The sequence below is a fragment of the Seriola lalandi genome, unplaced genomic scaffold (assembly GCF_002814215.2).
Source record: "Seriola lalandi dorsalis isolate HSWRI2012SDOR001 ecotype SW California unplaced genomic scaffold, Sedor1 jcf7180001976507, whole genome shotgun sequence".
Lineage (NCBI taxonomy): Eukaryota > Metazoa > Chordata > Actinopteri > Carangiformes > Carangidae > Seriola > Seriola lalandi.
The window spans coordinates 1-1,217 of NW_019447173.1; the positions used below are offsets into that span (position 1 = coordinate 1).

General features: G+C 54.6%; 1 protein-coding gene across 1 annotated transcript; it reads right to left on the reverse strand.

Annotated features, from left to right (window-relative positions):
* Positions 1-6: 6 nt before the first annotated feature.
* On the reverse strand, positions 7-739 carry LOC111656534 (claudin-34-like; the record flags this gene model as incomplete). The annotated part of the gene is made up of 1 exon (XM_023408272.2): positions 7-739. A coding segment is annotated over exon 1 (719 nt), but the record flags the coding sequence as incomplete, so codon positions are not given.
* Between the last annotated feature and the right edge of the window lie 478 nt (positions 740-1,217).

Genomic DNA, 1,217 nt, shown 5'->3' on the forward strand with positions numbered 1-1,217 from the left:
GATCACAGACGTTCCTGAGACTCAAAAGCCGCGTTGTCGTTTCCCCGGCCGGCGGCCACAGATGATGCAGGTAACGACCCGTCCAGGTGGATCCTGGGTTGCGGCCTCTCTGGTAACCTGTACATACAGAAAACCACCCCAGAGACAACCATCAGGAACGTTCCCACCATCCCCACCCCTATGCCGCACCCCACGTGTTGCGAATCAGGCGCCTGGGGCATCTTGAAATCCGAGGGGAACCTGATGGTCTGATTGGTCACCACCGAGGTCAGATTCCACAGGAGAGGGATGAGGGACATCACGGCGGCCGCCAGGCACAGGGCTCCGGTGGCGAAGAACGATAAGCGGATTGGCGAGCTCTTCTCCACCCCGAAGTAGACGTTCCTCAGGGTGTAAACGCCGCCGGCGTTCCCACAAAGCCCCGTCAGCAGAGACAGCATCATGAGCACCTGACCCGCCACAATCTCTGGAGGCGTGAAGGCCTCCGTCAGGCCGATGTGCCTGCAGTGCATGACCCTGAAGCCGGGGGTCACCTCCGTGAAGCTGTTGAAGCACGCCCTCCACACGCCCACCCAGGCCACGCCGGAGCTGATGACCTCCCTGTCCGACACCAGCCAAACCCTCCACTGGATGAGTCCAAGGGCCACAGCGGTCAGAGTCCAGCCCACGCAGCTCAGCCAAAGGGCGGCGAGCTGAGCGTGGGCCGTGTGGGCTAAGTAGGTCATCGTGGAGGAAGTCCTGATCCCACCCAAAGGTCATCAGGGGGTCAAAGTCAGGCAGAAGATGTCATGTTGAAACTCTCCCTGAATCTGGTGCTGCAGCTCATTCAGCCTCTCCTTTACTTTCTCCCCACCTTCTTTTTCCCCCTGATGCTCTTTTGTGACCTGGGTTACCTGGAAACACCTGCAGCTCCTCTGAGAACAGACACACACCTGGAAACACCTGCAGCTCCTCTGAGAACAGACACACACACACAGACCAAACATCCTCACTACTCAACCAACAGCAGAGGACTGGATTGGATATCACGTTCAAAACAATGGTACTTCCTGTTTATACGTTATGATTATGCATCATGCTAACTGATGCTACATTACATGCTAACGTTTCATTTTAACATGCTACTGTTGCCATGGTAGCAAAACATTATTAATGGTGTGGGAGGAAACAGAAATCTGGATTCTTCTCACTCACATCTTTTTAAATTTAATATATTT